This window comes from Oncorhynchus keta, chromosome 14 (assembly GCF_023373465.1).
Source record: "Oncorhynchus keta strain PuntledgeMale-10-30-2019 chromosome 14, Oket_V2, whole genome shotgun sequence".
Lineage (NCBI taxonomy): Eukaryota > Metazoa > Chordata > Actinopteri > Salmoniformes > Salmonidae > Oncorhynchus > Oncorhynchus keta.
This window is the reverse complement of record NC_068434.1, coordinates 54,021,678-54,043,360: the sequence shown is the minus strand read 5'-3', so window position 1 is coordinate 54,043,360 and position 21,683 is coordinate 54,021,678. Positions and strand designations below refer to the sequence as shown.

General features: G+C 42.8%; 1 protein-coding gene across 2 annotated transcripts in view; it reads right to left on the bottom strand.

Annotated features, from left to right (window-relative positions):
- Window positions 1-11,082: 11,082 nt before the first annotated feature.
- LOC118394119 (C-Jun-amino-terminal kinase-interacting protein 1-like) overlaps window positions 11,083-21,683 on the bottom strand; it is a 130,440-nt gene continuing 119,839 nt past the window's right edge. For both annotated transcript variants that reach the window (XM_052461917.1, XM_052461918.1), the window contains 3 exons: window positions 20,753-20,823; window positions 20,391-20,489; window positions 11,083-18,170 (listed from right to left, as the gene is read on the bottom strand). In XM_052461917.1, the coding sequence (XP_052317877.1) occupies window positions 18,098-18,170; window positions 20,391-20,489; window positions 20,753-20,823 (243 nt within the window). In that variant the 3' untranslated portion in view covers window positions 11,083-18,097. The remainder of the gene's footprint in view (window positions 18,171-20,390; window positions 20,490-20,752; window positions 20,824-21,683) is intronic.

The window sequence follows — 21,683 nt, the reverse complement described above, 5'->3', positions numbered from 1 at the left end:
TTACAGACCAATGATTTAACTTATGATTCACTGTATCACAATTCCAGTGGGTCAGAAGTTTACATACACTAAGTTGACTGTCTTTAAACAGCTTGGAAAATTCCAGAAAATGAAAACATGGCTTTAGAAGCTTCTGATACTCAGATTGACATAATTTGAGTCAATTGGAGGTGTACCTGTGGATGTATTTCAAGGCCTGCCTTCAAACTCAGTGCCTCTTTGCATGACATCATGGGAAAATCAAAAGAAATCAGCCAAGACCTCTGAAAAAATGGTAGACCTCCACAAGTCTGGTTCATCCTTAGGAGCAATTTCCAAATGCCTGAAATTACCACGTTCATCTGTATCAAACAATATTACGCAAGTATAAACACCATGGGACCTCGCAGCCGTCACACCAATCAGGAAGGAGATGCGTTCTGTCTCCTAGAGCGGAACGTATTTTGGTGCGACCTGTGCAAATCAATTCCAGAACAACAGCAAAGGATCTTGTGAAGATGCTGGAGGAAACAGGTGCAAAGTGTCTATATCCACAGTAAAACGAGTCCTATATCGACATAACCTGAAAGGCCGCTCAGCGAGAAAGAAGCCACTGCTCCAATACACCCATAAAAAAGCCAGACTACGGTTTGCAACTGCACATGAGGACAAAGATCGTACTTTATCATCTGGTCTGATGAAACAAATATAGGACTGTTTGGCCATATTGAACAATGTTATGTTTGGAGAAAAAAGGCATGCCGAAGAACACCATCCCAACCATGAAGCACGGGGGTGGCAGCATCATATTTGTGGGGGTGCTTTGCTGCAGGAGGGACTGATGCACATCACAAAATAGATGACAACATGAGGGAGGAAAATTACGTGGATGTGTTGATGCAACATCTCAAGACATCAGTCAGGAAGTTAAAGCTTGGTTGCAAATGGGTCTTCCAAATGGACAATGACCCCAAGCATACTTCCAAAGTTGTGGCAAAATGGCTTAAGGACAACAAAGTCAAGGTATTGGAGTGGCCTTCACAAAATACTCAATCCCATAGAAAATGTGTGGGCAGAACTGAAAAGGCGTGTGTGAGCAAGCAGGCCAACAAACCTGACTCAGTTAAACCAGCTCTGTCAGGAGAAATGGCCCAAAATTCACCCAACTTATTGTGGGAAGCTTGTGGAAGGCTACCCAAAACGTTTGACCCAAGTCAAACAATTTAAAGGCAATGCTACCAAATACTAATTGAGTTTATGTAAACTTCTGACCCACTGGGTATGTGATGAAATAAATAAAAGATTAAATAAATACTTATCTCTACTATTATTCGGACATTTCACATTCTTCAAATTACGTGTTGATCCTAACTGACCTAAAACAAATTTTTACTAGGATTAAATGTCAGGAATTGTGAAAAACTGAGTTGAGATGTATTTGGCTAAGGTGTATGTAAACAAACGACTTCAACTGTAAATTAATATTACAATGCATTCGGAAAGTTTTCAGACACCTTCACTTTTTCCACATTTTGTTACATTACAGCCTTATTCAAAAATGTATTCAATTGTTTTTCCTCCACAATCTACAAACAATACCCCATAATGATAAAGCAACCAGGCACATCATGTTTCCATTGATCATCCTTGAGATGTTTCTATAACTTAATTGGAGTTCATCTGTGTTAAAATCAATTGATTAGACATAATTTGGAAAGGCACAAACCTGTCCATATAATGTCCCAAAGTTGACAGTGCACATCAGAGCAAAAACCAAGTACCGAGGTCGAAGGAATTCCCCTTAGATCTCGAGGCACAGATCTGGGGAAGGTTGCCAAAAAAAAGTTTTGAACCACCAAGATTCTCTGGTCTGATGAATCCAAGATTGATCTCTTTGGCCTGAATGTCTAGTGTCAATATGAAGTCTGGAGGAAACCTGTCCAATACCATCCCTACGGTGAAGCATGGTGGTGGCAACATCATGCTGTGTGGATGTTTTTCAGTGGCAGTGACTGGGAGACTAGTCAGGATCGAAGGACAGATGAACGGAGCAAATTACAGAGAGATCTTGATGAAAACCTGCTCCAGAGCACTCAGGACCTCAGACTGGGGCGAAGGTTCACCTTCCAACAGGACAACGCAGGAATCGCTTCGGGACAAGTATCTGAACATCCTTGATTGGCCCAGCCAGAGCCTGGACTTGAACTCGAACATCTCTGTAGAGATTTAAAAAAGCTGTGCAGCAATGCTCCCCATCCAAACTGACAGCTTGAAAATGAGAAACTCCCCAAATACAGGTGTGCCAAGCTTGTAGTGTCATACCCAAGACGACTCAAAGCTTTAATCGTTGCCAAATGTGCTTCAACAAAGTCCTGAGTAAGGTTCTGAATACTTACAGTACCAATATAAAGCTTGGACACACCTACTCATTCAAGCGTTTCTCTTTATTTTTACTATTTTCTTCATGGTAGAATAATAGTGAAGATATCAAAACTATGAAGTAGCACATATGGAATCATGTAGGAACCAAAAAAGTGTTAAACAAATCAAAATATATTCTATATTTAAGATTCTTCAAATTAGTCACCCGTTGCCTTGATGACAGCTTTGCACACTCTCGGAATTCTCTCAACCAGCTTCACCTGGAATGCTTTTCCAACCATCTTGAAGGAGTTCCCATATGCTGAGCACTTGTTGACTGCTTTTCTTTCACTCTGCGGTCCAACTCATCCCAAACCATCTCAATTGGGTTGAGGTTGGGTGATTGTGAAGAACCAGGTCATCTGATGCAGCACTCCATCACTCTCCTTGGTCAAATAGCCTTTACACAGCCTGGAAGTGTGTTGGGTCATTGTTCTGTTGCAAAACAAATGATTGTCCCACCAAGCGCAAACCAGATGGGATTCCGTATTGCAGCAGAATGCTGTTTTAGCCATGCTGTTTAAGTGTGCCTTGAATTCTAAATAAATCACAGACAGTGTCACCAGTCATACACTGCATTTTTGATGAACAATGGGAGAGTAATTCTGCTTTGAAAGTTGATAAACTTGTAAACTCACTTTTGAGAAAATGGCCTTTGAATGTTTTGGTACCTACTGGAGAGGTCTCCTTTGTCTAGACCCATTCAGCATTGTTCACACCCTCTTAAGCCAGCCCCACCCATCTCTTTTAAGGATTCACATGAGGTAATTTTCTCAACAGTGAGTTGTATAGTAAAGATTAAGACTAAAAGTGTTAAAAGTAGTAGCCTACAATAAGTAAAAAGTCCAGGGAAACAGAGAGTGTCCAGATAAAAATGTTATAAATATTAGATGACGTTTAACCAGATACAATACATTGATGGGCCATGTGAAAGAAACCCCCAGCCACATCATCCCACTGCTGGCTTGCTTCTGAAGCTAAGCAGGGTTGGTCCTGGTCAGTCCCTGGATGGGAGACCAGATGCTGCTGGAAGTGGTGTTGGAGGGCCAGTAGGAGGCACTCTTTCCTCTGGTCTAAAAAATATCCCAATGCCCCAGGGCAGTGATTGGGAACACTGTGCTGTGTAGGGTGCCGTTTTTCGGATGGGACGTTAAACAGGTGTCCTGACTCTCTGAGGTCATTAAAGATCCCATGGCACTAATCGTAAGGGTGTTAACCTTGGTGTACTGGCTAAATTCCCAATCTGACCATCATGGTCACCTAATCATCCCCAGCTTACAATTGGCTCATTCATCCCCCTCCTCTCCCCTGTAACTATTCCCCAGGATGTTGCTGTAAATGAGAATGTGTTCTCAGTCAACTTACCTGGTAAAAATAAAATAAAGTCTTGCCAAGTGGATGGGTGTAAATGGTTACTTGCAAAGTAGCAATATCAGAAATGGATAGTTTCAATATAAATCAAATAATATATCGTATGTGCCAGAACAATATTAATAACGATGTAGTAATATGCATACTATCAGGGGTAAAGTGGTCGAGCAGCAGGAAAAAAAATAGCAGCAACGTATGGTGTGTGTTAGGAGACAGTCATTTGAATAAAGGCACTGCAGATAGTGCTGATGACTGGTCCGCATGAACAAGGGAATCTATATTCAGAGAGCCTGTTTCTGTCCTGCCCTTCACTTTGGTGCATGTGATGTCCATAGCCTTTTCGTCGTTAAACTAACTGATGTTCTCAAAAACATACATTTGTCTAACTGTGTCCAGTCCACGTGGTGCTTGTACAGGCAGACCATCTAAGGGAGGAAGGATGTCAGCGTTGAGTCCGCACACTCCTTGGCGACAACAACAACAGGCTCCAGATCATCAAAGCTGTAAAACAGGAAATAACAAAAACATTTTAGAAGACATTACAACCTTGCACAACATCAATTCATCTCCCAAGTTTAGATAAGAAGAATAACCTCATGCAGTGCAATGAAAATTATATTCACCTGAAGTGCTGGTACTGCTTGAACTGTGGCAGCAGCCTGAGGTACGGAGTCAGGTGTTGTTGCCAGCCATCGCTTTCCACGAGCACCGTACCATCCTCCAGTCCAACCAACTGTGGAATGTTGACCCCTGTCACAGTCTTGTCCTTCACAACACCAGCAATTTCAGACAAAGTGTTCACTCTGGTCTTTCTGAAGCGCTGCTTGATGAGGCTGAAGCACCAGTCAGAGGCAAACTTGGTGTGGCCTGTGATCAGGATGTGAAGGTCCAGACTGTGGTGGAGCTTGTGCATGGTCCGCCAGGCACAATACCAGAGCACAAACTTGCTCTTGTTTTGGCCACTGCAGTTGCGAGGACTTAAAAAGTAGATGGGACATGGCTGCGTGGGGTCAGAAGGATAGTGCACCTGCAAACAACAAAATAACATTAAGATAAGTAAATGAAAAGATAATGTAACTTAAATCATATCATTTTTAAATGCATCATTATTAGGTAAGTTCCATTTACCTACAAATGTGCAGAGCAGCAGCACTGCATACAGAAACATAATCTTGGAAACAGGAAGTTAAAATGATAAAACACAGCCCGACCACACGTACCTCTGGAAAATACAGAAATAATGTGAGATCAATAAAAGTAGTGCCAATCATGTTGTAGGTCAATTAAATCATCAAAACGTGTTGTTTATTCTTTACATACCAAGTGTTGTCATCAATTCCTTGTAGAGACCCCATACTGCTGCTTTTGTCACATGGCATGGCAGCAGATTTCCACCAAATTGTTTGTGTCCTGAGTGGCGTCCTGGCATTATCCTCTGCGTAGTTTTTGATGAAGTTCACGACTCAATGCAAGTCCTCATGCTTCAGGTGTAACCTGTGCTTGCTTAGGACAGCTCCGGTAGGCATTAGACCATTCTCCTTGTATGACGAGTGGAGGAGAGGCAGGTGTGTTCTACTGATGCTGAAAGACTAATTCCAGATAAACATTTTGGCATTATTATACAATTATTATACACTGTCAGACATACCTGGCTAACTTCATGGGTCATGTAATCATTTGGCGAAGTGGAGTCTTTTGTTTAGTCATGCTAGCTAAACAATGAACCATAATCCTAATCCATAGAGTACTAGTAGTACAAACCGATTGTCATAGCTAGCTAAAGTTAATAGGTTCAATATTAGCTAGTTAGCTAGCTAACATTAGGCTATAACTAGCAATGCGAAATGGCATTCTGACAACATTACTACACAGATCATAAACGTAATGTTAGCTAGCGAGTCAGCTATTTAACGTCAGCTAGCGAGCTAACAGTCAGCTTTAACTAGGGCTATTTTGTTTAGATTTGTAGCTAGTTAGATAGTTAGCTAGCAAAAAATGAACCATAATCCCAATCCATAGAGTACTAGCAATGCAAACCGATTGTCATAGCTATTTTTATTTTATTTAACTAGACAAGTCAGTTAAGAACAAATTCTTATTTACAGTGTTCGCCGACCAAATATAGGACAAAACACACATCACAACAAGAGAGACCTAAGACAACAACATAGCATGGCAGCAACACAACATGACAACAACATGGTAGCAACACAACATGGTAGCAGCACAAATAATGGGGCAAACATTATTGGGCACAGAAAAAAGCACAAAGTGCAAGAAGGTAGAGACAACAATACATAATTCAAAACAGCCACAACTGTCAATAAGACTGTCCATGATTTGAGTCTTTTCAATGAAAAAAAATTAGATAAAACTGTTCAATTTGAGTGTTTGTTGCAGCTCGTTCCAGTCACTAGCTGCAGAAAACTGAAAAGATGAGCAACCCAGGGATGTGTGTGCTTTGAGGACCTTTAACAGAATGTGACTGGCAGAATGGATGTGGAGGATGAGGACTGCAGTAGATATCTCAGGTAGGGGGGAGTGAGGCCTAAGAGGGTTTTATAAATTAGCAACAACCAGTGGGTCTTGTGATGGGTATACAGAGATGACCAGTTTACAGAGGAGTATAGAGTGCAGTGATGTGTCCTATAAGGAGCATTGGTGGCAAATCTTATGGCCGAATGGTAAAGAACATCAAGCCCTTCGAAAGCACCCTTACCTGCTGATCTATAAATGATGTCTCTGTAATCTAGCATGGGTAGGATGGTCATCTGAATCAGGGTTAGTTTGTCAGCTGGGGTGAAAGAGGAGTGATTTACAATAGAGGAAACCATATCTACATTTAACTTTAGCCTACAGCTTTGATACAGTATGTGCTGAGAGAAGGACAGCATACCATCTAGCCATACTCACATGTACTTGTATGAGGTGACTACCTCAACTTCTAAACCCTTAGAGGTAGTAATCACACCTGTGGTGAGAGGGGCATTCTTCTTACCAAACCACATGACCTTTGTTTTGGTGTTGTTCAGAACAAGGCTAAGGGCAGAGAAAGCTTGTTGGACACTTTGTTGTAGAGCGTTTAACACAAAATCCGGGGAGGGGCCAGCTGAGAATAAGGCTGTATCATCTGCATATAATGGGTGAGAGGGCTTCCTACTGCCTGAGCTTTGTTGTTGATGTAAATTGAGAAGAGCGAGGGGCCTAGGATCGAGGCTTGGGGTACACCCTTGGTGACTGGCAGTGGCTGAGGCAGCAGATGTTCTGACATACACTGCATTCTTTGAGAGAGGTAATTAGCAAACCAAGCCAAAGTCCCCTCAGAGACACCAATACTCCTTTTCCGCCCCACAAGAATGGAATGGTCTACCATATTAAAAGCTTTGGCCAAGTCAATAAAAATAGCAGCTTAACATTGCTAAGAATCAATGGCAATGGTGAAACCATTAAGGTTGCAGTGACACATCCATAACCTGAGCGGAAACCAGATTGCATACCAGCAAGATTACTATAGCCAGTCAGTTGATTATTGACAAGTTTTTCCAACACTTGATAAACAGGGCAAAATAGAAATAGGCCTATTTCCGCTAGATGGCCAGCTGGAAAGTCAAATTTGGCTAGGGATAGCAATGTGGTTAAGGTTAGGGTTATGTTTAAAATCTGATTTAAGTCCTTGACCACTCTGCCGAGCTGCCTCCAGGGCAAGATTCATGACAACCTGTCTTGACAATAGGGTGGTTATGGTTTCTGAACTGACACCCCCACTCATTTTTAGCCTAATATTCCAAACATTGAATAATGTACAAAAATGTCAGGGGTGAACCATTAATTCAATTGATTAGAAACAGGGACATACAGTATGCAGAATATATGCAGTATGCTGTGTCTCTCATGCACCGGGTCGTAACTTGGAAGTAATTACTACACGTGATCCACACATCAGCATTCCCTGACACACAGCTTATGTATTGTATATGCTAAGAGTCAGGAATGTGAACTTCATAATGAGAAGAAGCAGATAAATAAATCAGGAGAAGCGTACTGATTGTGAACAAAACCAATACTGCCTGAAGACTGAGGCTACTGAGAGCTAAATAAAGTGGAAGTAATCAAGGTAATGGTGAAGTCCAGATGTGCATAACAATGCGGAACAGGTATGTGTAATGATGGCTGCCAGGTGTGCGTATTGTGGGTTGCCAGGACCGGTGGTTAGTAGATCGGCGATGTTGAGCGCTGGAGAGAGTGAAAGGGAGTACATGTGACAGTACCCCCCGACGTGTGGCTCCAGCCACAGGGGGATGTCGGCCAGGAGGACGGTCCCGTGGGCGAGGAGTGTGCCAGTCCAGATGGCAGAGATGGAAACCCAGACAATTTTGTGGTCCAGGATGTCGGCCGCCAGAACCCAACAGCGTTCCTCTGGGCCATACCCCTCTCAGTCCACCAGGTACTGAAGCCGACCCCCACAACGTTGGGAATCCAGTAGGGTCTTGACGGCATTGGCAGGGGACTCATCGAGGTTCAGGGGTGGATGAGGAGGATGGGTGTTGTGGGTGATGGCATCAGCAAGGGGACCAGGAACCACCAGCCTGAGGAAGGAAACATGAAAAGAGGGTGAGATCCGGTAGTTGATGGGGAGTTGTAAACAGTAAGTTACCTCATTAACCCTCCATAGGACCTTGAAGGGCCCAGCAAACCGACGGCTCAGCTTCCGGCAGGGTAGGCGGAGCTGGAGGTTCCTGGTGAAGTGCCAGACACAATCACCAGTGTGGAACACGGGAGCCTCACTGCGGTGGAGGTCCGCCTGATCCTTCTGACGGCGGACAGAGCGCTGGAACCTCACGTGGGTGATGTCGGAACCACTCGTCCACTGCAGGGGCATCGGTCTGATTCTGAATCCACGGCGCCAGGGCCGGCAGATATCCCAGGACTCCCAAGGGAGTCAGCCCAGTGGAGGAGTGAGTTCTTGGCGTATTCTTGGCGTATTCTGCCCAAGGAATGAACCGGGCCCACTCCCACTGCCGGTCCTGGCAGTAACTCAACAGCTCCTGGTTGGTCTTTTCCACCTGCCCATTGGACTGAGGGCAGTACCCGGATGTGAGGCTGACCATGGCCCCCAGCTTCTCCAAGGCTCTCCAGGCCCGCAACGTTAGAAACCACGGTCGGAAATTATGTCCTCTGGAAGGCCATAGTGCCAGAAGACCTGCTGGAATAGTGCCTCAGCAACCTAGAGAGTGGTAGGTAGACCAGAGAGAGGGATAAACGGCAGGATTTAGAGAATCTGTCAACAATGACCATAATAGTGACAAAGCCATCAGAAAGTGGGAGATCAGTTACAAAGTCTGTGGACAGATGTGACCAAGGTCGCTGAGGCATGAGAATGGGAAGGAGTTTCACTGCTGGAGCGTGCCGGGGAGATTTGCAATAGATACACACGATGAATGAATTGACATAGTAGGCAACGTCCTGCACCAAGGTGGGCCACCAGTATTTATCAGAGAGAGAGATTGGATGGTGCGGGTGATAGCTGTGTGTCCAGTGGCAAGGGATGTTTGTGTCCAGGTCAACAGTCAATCTCTCACCCCCTTGGGGATGTAGATGCGCTCTGGAGGGCAGATAGCAGGAGTGGGTTCCCTCTCCAGAGCCTGGCGTATGCCCACATCTACATCCAACACACAGGGCCAACGATTCGCGAGTACAACAACATTGATAGGCTGGAGTGCACTCACAGGACACTCCACCAACGTGGAACCACAGGATGCAGGAAAGCAGGACCTCCGGAATCCTGGTGCCCAGGTGGTGATTCTCACCCTCGACCAGGAGATGGTGGGGTTATGAAGTTGGAGCAACGGGAGGCTGAGGATGACTTTGCTTACGGGTGTGGTGGTGAAGGGAAGCTTTTCCTGGAGCATAGGTCCCACGGTGAGGGTGAGTGGTGCTCTGATGTGTGTAATTGTATCATATCCCAATGGTTGCATTTAAATCTTGGGAAATCTTTTTGTATCCAAATCCGGCTTTAAACTTCTTCACAACAGTATCTCGGACCTGCCTGGTGTGTTCCTTGTTCTTCATGATGCTCTCTGCGCTTTTAACGGACCTCTGAGACTATCACAGTGCAGGTGCATTTATACGGAGACTTGATTACACACAGGTGGATTGTATTTATCATCATTAGTCACTTAGGTCAACATTGGATCATTCAGAGATCCTCAATGAACTTCTGGAGAGAGTTTGCTGCACTGAAAGTTAAAGGGGCTGAATAATTTTGCACGCCCAATTTTTCAGTTTTTGATTTGTTAAAAAAGTTTTAAATATCCAATAAATGTCGTTCCACTTCATGATTGCGTCCCACTTGTTGTTAATTCTTCACAAAAAAATACAGTTTTATATCTTTATGTTTGAAGCCTGAAATTTGGCAAAAGGTCGCAAAGTTCAAGGGGGCCGAATACTTTCGCAAGGCACTGTATCTACAACACAAAATCCATGTATATGTGTGTATAGTGCGTATGTTATCATGTGTGTGTATGCATGTGTCTGTGCCTGTGTTTGTGTTGTTTCACAGTCTCCACTGTTCCATAAGGTCTATTTGATCTGTTTTTTAAAATCTAATTTGACTGCTTTCATCAGTTACTTGATGTGGAATAGAGTTCCATGTAGTCATGGCTCTATGTAGTACCGTACGCCTCCCATAGTCTGTTCTGGACTTGGGGACTGTGAAGAGACCTCTGGTGGCATGTCTTGTGGGGTATGCATGGGTATCCGAGTAGTTCAAACAGACAGCTCGTTGCATTCAACATGTCAATATCTCCTCCTCTGTGAGCCAGCAGAGATTGACATGCATATTATTAATGTTTGCTCTAATGTTTGCTCTATTTGCTCTATGTACCGTGCTGCCCTGTTCTGAGCCACTTCCAATTTTCCTAAGTCCCTGTTTGTGGCACCTGACCACACGACTGAACAGTAGTCCAGGTGCGACAAAACTAGGGCCTGTAGCACCTTCCTCGTTGATTGTGCTGTTAAGAAGGTAGAGTAACACTTTATTATGAACAGACTTCTCCCCATCTTAGCTACTGTTGTATCCATATGTTTTGACCATGGCAGTTGACAGTTCTGAGTTACTCCAAGCAGTTTAGTCACCTGAAACGTTACGTTTGATTTGTTAAAATATATCCCTAAATGAAAGAAAATACTTAGTGCAGTTACCCATGCATTCCAACGATCGTTCTGACAATACTGAAACATTAACTTTCTGTTGACCATAACTGTACCATGTCCGAATAATACAGTTATAATAATGACAAGACACCACAGATGCTGCATTGAACATTTTAAATAAATATTACAATTCACACTTAAAAATAAATCAAAAATAATTCAAATTACTACAGTAAGAATTGGTACAGTGTAACATTTGTAATTACAATATATTTATGTATATATGGCATATCTGTACACTTTTTTATAACCTTTACTTGATTTCCTCATAGTGGCCAGAATGACTGTTTGGGGACTGAAATTAGAAGTATTCCCGGAGAATGTCGTAAAAATCAAGCATGATTCAATCAGATTCGCCTTAACCTGCAATAGCCGACAGACTGCATTGCATATAATTATTTTTGTTTAGGCGATGTTACAGGTGTTCTGCGTTGGAGCTGTCAAATGGCGAATGGCTGCTCTTGAGGTCATTGTCACACCAGTCCCACCTGTGTTAGAAGTTCCGAATGTGAAAGTGTAGGCTATATAAAATAATACGGATTTATATCAGCCTAATCAAGGTGTAGATTACAACACACAACAGAAAAAAACAATGATATGCTATGCAATTGTCATTTATCATGGTTTAAGGCAGATCTGATCTGAATTTTGGCCTTTGTTTCTTGGCTCAGAAGAAAAATAGGAATGATGAAGATAAAATGTAAACTTGTGACTTGGAAATACATGTCACTATTCATAGGAAGATGCTTGACAGGTGGTAGAATGAACGTGGTTTCATATCCCATGATTTCATAAGTTAGAGACACCCATTTTACAAGCATTCATTCTCACAATGTTTTACATGTTCAGTTAATTACAGTTCTTATAAACAATACATTGTGCTACAAGTTCTTGTTAGAATGTGATTCTGTGGAAGCCACATTATAAATCACTGTGTCAGAAAGCCACACAATACAATTATTTGCCCTTTTCCCTAATCCCTACCCCTTCTGTGATGGCAAATCTGAAGACTGGAAAGGTGTAGGCAATAGGGGGATGGCTCCACCTAGCCTTCCAGTGAACTTAAGGTATAAAAAACACCTCTGGTTCTATCAGAATCTACAAGCATCAAATGGGTATGAGCAATTGGTTGGTTTCAGACCAGGCCATTGTTTCCAGGCACAAACCTGTGGCCAGGAGTTGGCCATTTCCATTCCTATCTTATTATGTTGATCCTTGATCTAGTCTTACTTTATTAATTTCTTACCATCTCAACACACATGATATCTCCTCCACAAAAACAGCCTTTTTTCAACCTCTCCTATCAACACACATTGTGTTAAATCTAAATGACATAGTAGTTACAACAGTGATCCTTCATAGAGGCACTACTTGTAAAAGATACCACCCTCCCCCTGCCTTGTAATTCCTAGTCAGGCACTACCTTTAAAACTACATCTCCCATCATGCATTTCCTATACACTTCACCTTTCATTTTCTTTTTGTGAGGGTCAGAGGTAATTCCCTTTTATGTTACCAGGGTAACAGATCAAATAAAATAAAATCTAGTTATATAGCCCTTTGTACATCAGCTGATATCTCAAAGTGCTGTACAGAAACCCAGCCTAAAACCCCAAACAGCAAGCAATGCAGGTGTTGAAGCATATTGGCTAGGAAAAACTCCCTAGAAAGGCCAAAACCTAGGAGGAAACCTAGAGAGGAACCAGGCTATGATGGGTGGCCAGTCCTCTTCTGGCTGTGCCGGGTGAAGATTATAAGAGAACATGGCCAAGATGTTCAAGTGTTCATAAATGACCAGCATGGTCAAATAATAATAATCACACTAGTTGTCGAGGGTGCAGCAAGTCAGCACCTCAAGAGTAAATGTCAGTTGGCTTTTCATAGCCGATCATTACTGTAGTATCTGGGATCTACATCTGTTTAGATTAGTTACTATGCTGTTACTAAGCAGTAATGTATTACAGCAGTGTTACCTCATTACACCTAATAGGAAATGCACATGCGCACTAGGGTGCCGGGAACTGTAGAGCACGAGGGGTTTTGACTAAACGAAAACTAACTGTACTCCCGTCTCCTGCCTGGTCATTTCTCCACAACACAAATATTACAATTAAAAGTATCTCTACCACTCCTGCTGTCTCTACAGCTTGAGTAAGCATCCTTATCCTATACCCAGTTATCTGAATGGCAACCCCATCTGAACTCTCAATATGAACTCTCATTTCATGTTGAAACTGAGCATGAGAAGAACTATGAGGCAGTCCACAGTGACCCTTCCTGCAAATTAGAAGACTAAAACTACCTTTAAAAGCAAGCCAAAGCGGTTGACTGGAAACTCTGTCGTCCATCTCCTTGTTTCTGGTAATATAATTACAATACAATACAATTATATTCAATTAAGGAGTGTACCCTTAATGATTTAACAAGAATCAGTCTTCCCACAAATCAAATAATATCTAGGGTCATGTTCAGAAAAAACAAACGGAAGCATTTTCAAACAGAAAACAGTGTGAGTGCTTTTATTGGTAGGAACCCCTGTTTCAAAAGTTTGCTCTTGATTCCTTAATGTGAATATATTTGAGGGTTCTGACAGTGTACCAGATAGATGTTAAAGACACTATTCCTGGTCAACAGTGTGACCCTAATGCTTACTTGTTTTTGGTTTAGGGGGAACAAACACATGGAAAATAAGTAACAGTGTGAGCCACTGATAATTTGCCAGATCATTTGTCATCCCCTTAATTGTAAAGGATGGGGTAGGGTAATCTGATTTTAGATCGTTAGTTACCTTAGACCACAGAACTCTCCAGTGAGGCCTTATCACCCTCCCCAAACACACTGCACCATTAGCTCATGGAGAATCACTGTTTTCCTCACACAATGTAGCACACCAACATTCGAGATTCCATAGAATTAGGGATTAGAATACTCAAATACTAGTAATTTAACAAGATCTTCATTCATTTATTGATTTATTTTCCCTGACCTCCATTTGCTTTTACCTTAGCGACTATTGGTCTTTCTTCGGTTCACCAAGTCCACAAAGCCCAGTGTTCTACCTGGGATTCAAGCTCTAAATTCACAAAGATTAGTCTTAGAATACTCCAGTTCAGGGGCCTCATTTATAAAACTGTGCGGATGATTCACGTCAAAAGGTGGCGTACGGAGAAACACAGAAAGTGCTTATGCGCAAAAATATTCAGATTTATACCACAATGCGCACGCACGTCCCACACCTGTTTCCCTGTATATATCACTATCAACTCGAAATTTGGCGCACGTGTGCGAGCGTCTTGTCCCACCCTTTTAACGCCCATGGTTGCCTATAAATAGTCAGTGAAACGTTCCTAATTAATATTAATCCATACTAACTGCATGACAACAATGACAACAAATCCTGACAGAAAGGCAAAAAAAAAAAAATTCATCCAGTGTGGAATGGAGATTCTTGTAGGGGAGGTTGAAGCAAGAAAACATATATTGTTTGGTGGACACAGTGTGGGAATTACAAATGCCAAAAAGGCGTTATAGTGGCAGCATATGGCGGACGCTGTGAATGCTGCTGGCTCAGAAGGTCGGGCTTTCTCAGAAATAAAAAAAGAAGTGGTCAGACATAGAAGTGGAGGCCAATCCCCTTGCTCCTTGATGAGCGACTTGCCAGTATTATAGGGATATCCCTCCTGAGTGGAGTAGTGACGGAGGGGGACACGGACATGCAAGACGCACCGGATGATCCAGGTACAGTGGGGCAAAAAAGTATTTCGTCAGCCACCAATTGTGCAAGTTCCCCCACTTAAAAAGACGAGAGAGGCCTGTAATTTTCCTAATAGGTACACTTCAACTATGACAGACAAAATGAGAAGAAGAAAAATCCAGAAAATCACATTGTAGGATTTTTTATGAATTTATTTGCAAATTATGGTGGAAAATAAGTATTTGGTCACCTACAAACAAGTAAGATTTCTGGCTCTCACAGACCTGTAACTTCTTCATTAAGAGGCTCCTCTGTCCTCCACTCGTTACCTGTATTAATGGCACCTATTTGGACTTGTTATCAGTATAAACGACACCTGTCCACAACCTCAAACAGTCAAACTCCACTATGGCCAAGACCAAAGAGCTGTCAAAGGACGCCAGAAACAAAATTGTAGACCTGCACCAGGCTGGGAAGACTGAATCTGCAATTGGTAAGCAGCTTGGTTTGAAGAAATCAACTGTGGGAGCAATTATTAGGAAATGGAAGACATACAAGACCACTGATAATCTCCCTCGATCTGGGGCTCCACGCAAGATCTCACCCCGTGGGGTCAAAATTATCACAAGAATGGTGAGCAAAAATCCTAGAACCACACGGGGGGACCTAGTGAATGACCTGCAGAGAGCTGGGACCAAAGTAACAAAGCCTACCATCAGTAACACACTACGCCGCCAGGAACTCAAATCCTGCAGTGTCAGACGTGTCCCCCTGCTTTAATAAGCCAGTACATGTCCAGGCCCGTCTGAAGTTTGCTTGAGAGCATTTGGATGATCCAGAATAAGATTGGGAGAATGTCATATGGTCAGATGAAACCAAAATATAACTTTTTGGTAAAACTCAACTCGTCGTGTTTGGAGGACAAAGAATGCTGAGTTGCATCCAAAGAACACCATACCTACTGTGAAGCATGGGGATGGAAACATCATGCTTTGGGGCTGTTCTTCTGCAAAGGGACCAGGACGACTGATCCATGTAAAGGAAAGAATGAATGGGGCCATGTATCATGAGATTTTGAGTGAAAACCTCCTTCCATCAGCAAGGGCAATGAAGATGAAACGTGGCTGGGTCTTTCAGCATGAAAATGATCCCAAACACACCGCCCGGGCAACGAAGGAGTGGCTTCGTAAGAAGTGTTTTAAGGTCCTGGAGTGGCCTAGCCAGTTTCCAGATCTCAACCCCATAGAAAATCTTTGGAGGGAGTTGAAAGTCCGTGTTGCCCAGCAACAGCCCCAAAACATCACTGCTCTAGAGGAGATCTGCAGGGAACAATGGGCCAAAATACCAGCAACACTGTGTGAAAACCTTGTGAAGACTTACAGAAAACGTTTGACCTCTCATTGCCAACAAAGGGAGATAAACGTTTGTTATTGACCAAATACTTTATTTATTTACACAAACAATTGTGACATTTTCGATTGTTTTTAGTCGCCGTTTGTCCCTGTGGGGTCGGTGGAGCTACAGCTGAGCAGGAGCTGAGTGCGACCAGCCTCAGCGTCTCCACTGTACCTCATGCGTCACAACCCTCCAGTGGCCATTTCCTCACAGATGCAGTCCTGCAAATGCGAAGAGACACCATCAACGCTATTAACGATGTTATCAAGGAGTTGATGTGGGACAGGCACGGCTTGGTTTCTGCAGGTGCTTCTCTGTAAAGCTGGGCCTACTACAGCACAGAGATCCAAGAGAACAGCTCTCGGTAATCAGAACCGGCTAATAAGCCACTCTTCATCATTTTCCAGTAAATCTGTCTGGTCTCTGAAAATTCACTCTCTCCGAATTCTTCCATTCGCCAAATCTTCCAACAGTGCCAAAGCAGCCAATGTGAGTCATTAAGCATTGGAATTGCATGCCTGTTTATACCCCCCCATTTGATTGTCAAAGCCACCCAATGGTGTAACACCTTCAGGTGTGGTAATTACCCTGATTGTAACTGACAATGACAGGGCCATTTTCACATTGACAGTTCTGTGCAACGAACATATGAACGCCGCAGCCCGTCTGGTGTTCAACCTTCCCAAGTTCTCTCACGTCACCCCGCTCCTCCGCTCTCTCCACTGGCTTCCAGTTGAAGCTCGCATCCGCTACAAGACCATGGTGCTTGCCTACGGAGCTGTGAGGGGAACGGCACCTCAGTACCTCCAGGCTCTGATCAGGCCCTACACCCAAACAAGGGCACTGCGTTCATCCACCTCTGGCCTGCTCGCCTCCCTACCACTGAGGAAGTACAGTTCCCGCTCAGCCCAGTCAAAACTGTTCGCTGCTCTGGCTCCCCAATGGTGGAACACACTCCCTCACGACGCCAGGACAGCGGAGTCAATCACCACCTTCCGGAGACACCTGAAACCCCACCTCTTTAAGGAATACCTAGGATAGGATAAAGTAATCCTTCTCACCCCCCCCCCTTAAAAGATTTAGATGCACTATTGTACAGTGGCTGTTCCACTGGATGCCATAAGGTGAATGCACCAATTTGTAAGTCGCTCTGGATAAGAGCGTCTGCTAAATGACTTAAATGTAATGTAAATATATGAAACTGTGCACTGGTATCTACCAGACTGAGGCATTGAAAACGGCATCAGTTTAAACGTAATTTGTCCTACTGTTCACCTTATTATTTATGAGAATACATTTCATAACATGCAAGTATTGTTTAATAATTACAGATCCAATTAAATATGATTCCCGATTAAACTATACAACATATTTGAGGGGTTATTTTGCAAAAACAGATATCTCTATTTGTATTTATTATCCTAAATCATGTTTTGTTTTTTTCCAGAGAACTCTTCATATATAAAACATGGGAGGTAATATTTCAATTTATTTTACACAATGGTATCAATTTTAAAGCATTTCTCGAGTTTCATCCTTCTGCCATCGGAGTCACAGTTTCTAATTTCTCCAGTTTATGTGCATACGTATGTGTCAAAGTGTCCATGGAGAACTGCACATTCTCCCGTCAAGTTTGTTTTTTAGAAATCCCAAAGTTTGCTTAGAAAGTGGTGTACGCCTTATTTTGTGTCTACGCAACGTTTATAAATGAGGCCCATGGTCACTATGATCTGAGCATTGTGCTTGAGTGGCACATTAATTCCCTCATCAGTGACTCCATTTTACATATTTTGGGACCCCCTCTTCAATATCTCCACTATGTTTCGATCAATGACATGTTCAATCTTCATACTGTTTAAAATCTTTGGACAAACATTAGTCACCAGTACCTCTCCTTCTTTCTCTCTCTCCATCTTTTTGTCAAATTTATTAGTTCACATTTGTTAGAATTGTTTTCTCTGTCATGCAACATTATGTTATGTTACACTGTAATGTACAAGGTTGTGGTGGAAGGCGGGGTTGGTGCTATTCCAGGTAAATATCCTCTGTCGGACAGGAGCAATCTACAAATTCCTTATAGTACAACTGGAAGGCTTTCCTGTAGAAGAGACAAGAGGGGAGAAAAGATCCGGGGGGTAGTTAATAAAAAATAAAGGTTATTCAATCACTCAGTTCCTTACCTGACAGGTATGACAACTCTGCAGAAACATACAGTTTATTAGGTTCACCCATCTAGTACCGGGTCGGAGCCCCTTTACCTCCAGAACAGCCTTAATTCTTTGAGGCATGGAAACATTGCTCAATTGGTATCAATGGCCCGAGCGTGTGCCACAAAAACATTCCACACACCATTGTACCACTGCTACCAGCCTGTACCGTTGACACCAGGCAGGATGGGGCCATGGACTCATGCTGCTTATGCCAAACCCTGACTGCCATCAGCATGATGCAACAGGAACCGGGATTCATTGTACCAGGTGATGTTTTTCCATTCCTCAATTGTCCAGTGTTGGTGATTGCGTGTGCTCTTGTTTTTAGCTGTTAGGAGTGGAACCCGATAGGGTATGGTTGTATGCTGCAATAACTAATTTGTGACAAAGACTGACAACTTGTGCACACCGAGATGCCGTTCTGCACACCACTGTTGTACTGAACCGTTATATGCCTGTGGCCCTCCTGTTAGCTTGCACGATTCTTGCCATTCTCCTTCAACCTCTCTCATCAATGAGCAGTTTTTCGCCCACAGCACTGCCGCTCACTGGGTGTTTTATCTTTGTCACACCATTCTCAGTAAAGCATAGATAGACACTGTTGTGCGTGAAAAGCCAAGGGGCCCGCAGTTTTTGAGATACTGGAACCGGCGCGCCTGGCACCGACGATCATACCACGCTCAAAGTAGCTTAGGTCACTCGTTTTTCCCATTCTAACATTCAATTAAACAGTAACTGAATGACTCAATGCCTGTCGGCCTGCTTTATAAAGTAAGCCATGTGACTCACTGTCTCGGCGCGAACCATTTTTGTGAATAGGGTGGTGTACCTAATAAACTGGCCTCTGAGTGTACTGGGCCAATTGCAACCAACAGGCAGAATTTAGCGCTGGATTTCTTAAAACACTACTAAGAGGAGATTACATGAATCTGCGTGTTAAAACACTTACTTGCAACCAAAAACACTATAATAAACTAGCAGATCAGTTGACATGATGTTGTTACTGTTTCAGTTAGATACCAGACAGTTGCGTTTAGGTTCTCTACTCTTGGCCCAATGAAATATCAGGAACATTGAAAATAGGGAGGCTGGTAATTAATAACAAACCCTTATTGTTAGAATATAGACCCAATTAATTTTAAGAAACTTGAGTACAGTAAACTCGAGCAGCGTATAGTTCAGTAGAGTACAGTAGAATACAGTACTCTACTGAAGTGAACTATACTGTACTGAACTCTACTTTCCTGTACTGTACTGAACTATACTTGAGCTTACTGTACAGTAGAGTACAGTATGCTATAGTACAGTAGAGCACAGACTGTACTGAACTCCACTCTCCTGTACTGAACTCTGCCTTTAAATCAAATTGTATTTTTCACATGCGCTGAATACAGCAGGTGCAGACTTTACTGTGAAATGCTTACTTATGAGCCATTTCCCAACAATGCATAGTTAAAAAGTAAGAACATTTGCAAAAAAATCAAATAAATAGTAACAATAAATAACAATAACGAGGCTTTATACAAGGCATACCGGTACCAAGTCAATGTTCAGGAGTATGAGGTAGTCGAGGTAATATGGACATGTATGTAGAGGTAAAAGTGACTAGGCAATCAGGAAACATAATGAACAGAGTAGCAGCAGTGTATGTGAAGACTGTGAAAGTGTGTGCCTGTGTGAGTGTACAGTATGTGTGTGTTAGACTATAAGTGTAAGTATGTTAGGGTAGAGTCCAGTGAGTGTGCATAGAGTCAGTGCAAGAGAGGGTCAATGCAAATAGTCTGGGTAGCCATTTGATTAACTGTTCAGCAGTCTTATGGCTTGGGGGTGGAAGCTGTTCAGGAGCCTTTTGGGCCCAAACATGGCTCCCCGGTACCGCTCCCCGGTAATATAATGGCCAATTGTGGTTGCAAATGAGATCAGTTGTTCTGGTGAATTTAGCGCATATTGGTGGTTTAACGAGAGATCGCCTCATGTTGAGACAGTGCTCAATGTTGGTTGTAATTGGCCCACTATGGCTAAGAACAGCTTGAATCCTCTGACAATATAAAAGCGAAGGACAAAGAGCAAAAGAGTGACATTATATTTATAAAGTTCTCAACCCTCACCCAACAGACTCTGCCAGGGGTTTAGTAGAATCTTCAGACACAAACACATGACAGGCAAATCTCTGGTCAGCTGGGTGTTTTGTGATGAAGCCAAAGTACCTAAGGGGAAACCATACAAACCACACATAGGTAAAAAAAGAAAAAATACAGGGGTAAGAGGAGTGAACCCCAAGGGGGAACCAGGTTCTGGGAGTAAAATAATTTTGAAATGTATAAATGCAGATTTTACAATGGAAGGTTCCCAAAGTGATTCTCTTTCTCCATTTCCTCCACTGCCTGCATAACGACTCCCAAAAAAGCACATTTTTATTTGAATACGGTGAGCATGACTGACAAAATGTCATCCTGGTGCAGGTACTTACTTGTTGTTCTTAGGGTGATATCCACAGAAGGAAACATTCTTCAACTGGAAGAAGTGGCTGCACTGGTTACTCTGTGATGACAGACAGACAGACAGACAGACAGACAGACAGACAGACAGACAGACATTGTATTATAAACTAGTACCGGATTTGCGTCCTTAAATTTTGGACTGACTTTCTTCATTTTGGGCTCAAAATATGCGTATTGTCTGGGACCATTCCACTGCATTTTATTTTTAAGGGGGGTCAGTAACATTGGGCAACTGTGATGTCACAATGAAATGCACACTACATACAGTATGAATGCATCATAATTATTTGGTACAAACCTCATTGGCCAAATTCTATGGCTCTGAAAAACAGGTGTTGGGGGTAAAAAAAAAAAAGTATCTACTCTCCAAGTCAACAACTGCGTTTTGTCATGGAATTTGCTATCTGCTTACACCACATCATCTGTAGGAGCTGTAGCTAGTGAACTTTATGATTGGTCAATTAGATATTAAAACAAATCATAGCCTTAATGTCAACAAAGAACCCACTGATGGTTACATAGCTTGACTTCAGTTTAGGTGGGCACCGCTATTGCCAGATTTAAATTCTCACTCTCCTCTATACAATACAACTGGATTATTATGTGTAGACTGCAATACACTTTAGTGCCCACACTGGAGTGTTATCAACCTTCTTTACTGGAAATATTCCCCTAGTGTGATCTTGCTGGTCAGAGGTTTGATTAAAAAGCCTCCATGTATCGAGTCTTGTCGTCGTACTTTGGTCCAAACTCAACTGCTGTCTTTATAAAATGCGCTGAAGGTGTGCCTGAAGAGGTGTGTGTGATGCAAATACATGTGTAGAGTGTGTACGTGTGTGTGCATAAATCTGAGTGTCTGTCTGTGTACCTGTCCTGTTTGTGTGTTGTGTGTGTGTGCGT